Raw genomic sequence first — 2,839 nt, forward strand, 5'->3', positions numbered from 1 at the left:
TGGCTGACCACCAGGTGAAAATCACAAACCTGAAAATGCTAAAGGTTGAAGTTTTTCGTTCAGACCAAAAGTTACATAACAATTAACTCTAAAAACAGAAACTGTTTTCCTAAAAATATTATTCAAACTTATTACTCATCCAAACTTCAATTTGAAAAGATAATAAAAGGAAGGAAAAGCAAAAGGCACACTTCATCCTTCTCGGTGGGTGGCAGAAACGTTCAGTCCAAAGCAACTCTGCAGGACCTGCGATAACTTACCCAGAACTTCTGGAGCGTTTTTAACAAATAATAAAACACCCTTGCAAATAACGCAAACACATTGTATCTTGAAAGTGATTAAATAGGAGAGGAAAGAGGAGAGGAGAAATCAAAGGTAACTTTTACTTTCATTCCAAATATTCATTTGACTACAAGCAATCCTTGACTTACATAATTCAATGTCCATTTGCAATTTGGCCAATTATAACCCTTATTTTTAGGGCATTGTTTTTTCAGACTGATAGCTGCTATGTGCTATGTGAAACAAACTTAGTCTTTCTTAATCAGCATTCTTTTTTTAATGAAATGGAAGAGAATTAAATAGAAAATATCAGAAAGCATTAAAACTGTGATGGTAATTACTATAGAAGTAGCTAGTTTTGATTATATTTGTGTTGCCATTTAATATGACATAATATAAAATATATCTTACGGCTTGGCGCCCATAGCTCAGTGGTTAGGGTGCTGGCCATGTGCACTGGGGCAGGTGGGTTCAAACCTAACCTGGGCCTGCTAAGCAACAATGACAACAACAACAAAAAAACAGCCAGGTGTTGTGGCAGGTGCCTGTAGTCCCAGCTACTTGGGAGGATGAGGCAAGAGAATCGCTTGAGCCCAAGAGTTTGAGGTTGCTGTGAGCTGTGATGCCACGGTACTCTACCAAGGGCAATGTAATGAGACTCTATCTCAAAAATAAATAAATAAATCTAACTATAAATCAAGGTTAAAAATTGGGGAGAAAAACTGACTTAGGGAACTAAGCCCTCAGCTTACAGCACTCCTGTAAACTTCCAAATTGGTCTCCTTGGAGTGCTCAATGCAAAGCTTCTCTAGGGTTCCAAGTATCAGTCTACAGTGCAATTCCTTTCCCGAGGAGCTTCCAGTCCAGAAGCAACACAAGCAAAGGCTCTCTCTGACGTGACCTCAGGCTATGGGCCCAGTCTGCAGGGTACTAGGAGGTCAGAAGGAACTGTCCCAAGGGAGCAAGTAAAAGAGGACATAAATAGCAAATGCGCAAAGGGAGAATGTCTCACGGCCAGAAAACTGGTTTTCTCATATTCTTTAAAGGCAATTCCAAAGGAAGAGTTCCAGAAACATCTGGAATAATGGCAGCTTCAAGTAAGAAGTGTACAGACTTCTTAAGAGACTATTTAGATAAGTAATATCCAGTTGACTGTATGAGCTTTGTCTGCTGGTTGGGTTTGGCATTTTTATTTATTTAGTCTCATTACTTTATATTCCTACTTCAGATTCAATCTGTCAAAACCACTCACTAGCAGGGTGGGAACACTTCACTAATGAAGAACATCAGCTCTTTTAAACACAGACTTGGAACTGAAAACCCAAGACTTTTGATTTTGGAACATATAAGGCTCTTTATCTTGGAATTTTGCCACAAACCAAGGGAAAACTTTAAAGCCATTTACAAACTGAAGAAAGCAAGGTGAGAGATCAAAAGAGGAACTCAGGAACACAGGAGTTTGATTTCAAAGGCACTCTAGGGCCTTTCATAACCCCAGGGTGGTGCTGATGAGGTGAGTGCAGCAAAACAAAAAGCTAACTAATGCTTAGGCTTAAACAGCTATGGAAATTTTCAGAAGCATATAAGGGAAGAACAAAACAGACTATCCTGGGCTGGTTTCTTAGAGTATTAACAAATGATTTAGGTCATAATGAAGGTTCTCATCCAAACTCTGCCTAGAACACTTCTGACTTCCTTCCCTCTAAAAAAAGGTTTTCTTACTTTCTGATTTTCTCCAATAAGAAGATCATAATAATAAAAGATTTTTTAAATCCTACATTCTAATAAAGTTTCATCAAATATAATTTTATTCTAGGTTATTCTAGGTTGTATTATTGTATTTTACATATTCTTTATAAAATGTTACATTGTATTTTATATATTCTTTGTAAATTTTATATTATGTAATGTAAAACAGTTTTAAAGAAGTCAAACTATGGCTTAAAAAGATAAGTGTCAAGTCCTCGATCAAAACATAATCTAGTATTAACACTGTTTCTAAGAGAAAAATACATCAAAATTAGATGTCACAGAGCTCCTTTTCAAAGAAAAGTAATCCTCAATAAGTGCAAGGAATGCCTGTATTTTCCAAATGTTTATTTTAAAGATCATCTGAAAGTAAGTTGAGATGAAAATATAAAGTAAGGAAGAAATTGAGAGTAATAAAGATGTTTAAACAATATACCTCTTCCTCCTCCCCCTGGAAGCAAAGGTGAGAGTCTGAGTGGACCCTCCAACAAGGTTGGAGGAGAGAGAAAAGCTCTCGTTTCAGATGCAGGCCGACCCAATGGTGAGGGACCATATGGGGAATGCTCTGGAATAATTAAAACAGCATATTTAAATTCATAGTTTCAGTAAGCTACACTATAAAGTTAGAATCCCATTTCAACAACTACCATTAGGCCATCCTATTGCAAACTGAAGTTTAATCCATGTCCTGAACACTAACTATGCCTTTGTTTCTGCTAATTGAGAGGAGAATTAAATACAGAACCTTGCATTTTTTAAAGTCTGTCTATGAAATAAGATACTTAATCAGTAAAAAAATTACCCTACC

General features: G+C 36.6%; 1 protein-coding gene across 1 annotated transcript in view; it reads right to left on the reverse strand.

The window, feature by feature from the left end:
- The window catches only part of MIA2 (melanoma inhibitory activity 2), a 96,853-nt gene that overhangs the window by 14,070 nt on the left and 79,944 nt on the right, over nt 1-2,839 (reverse strand). Inside the window, exon 25 of the mRNA XM_023514394.1 lies at nt 2,468-2,596. Within this exon, the coding sequence (XP_023370162.1) occupies nt 2,468-2,596 (129 nt within the window). The remainder of the gene's footprint in view (nt 1-2,467; nt 2,597-2,839) is intronic.

The sequence above is a fragment of the Otolemur garnettii genome, unplaced genomic scaffold, assembly GCF_000181295.1.
Source record: "Otolemur garnettii isolate 467f Iridium unplaced genomic scaffold, OtoGar3 scaffold00052, whole genome shotgun sequence".
Classification (NCBI taxonomy): Eukaryota; Metazoa; Chordata; class Mammalia; order Primates; family Galagidae; genus Otolemur; species Otolemur garnettii.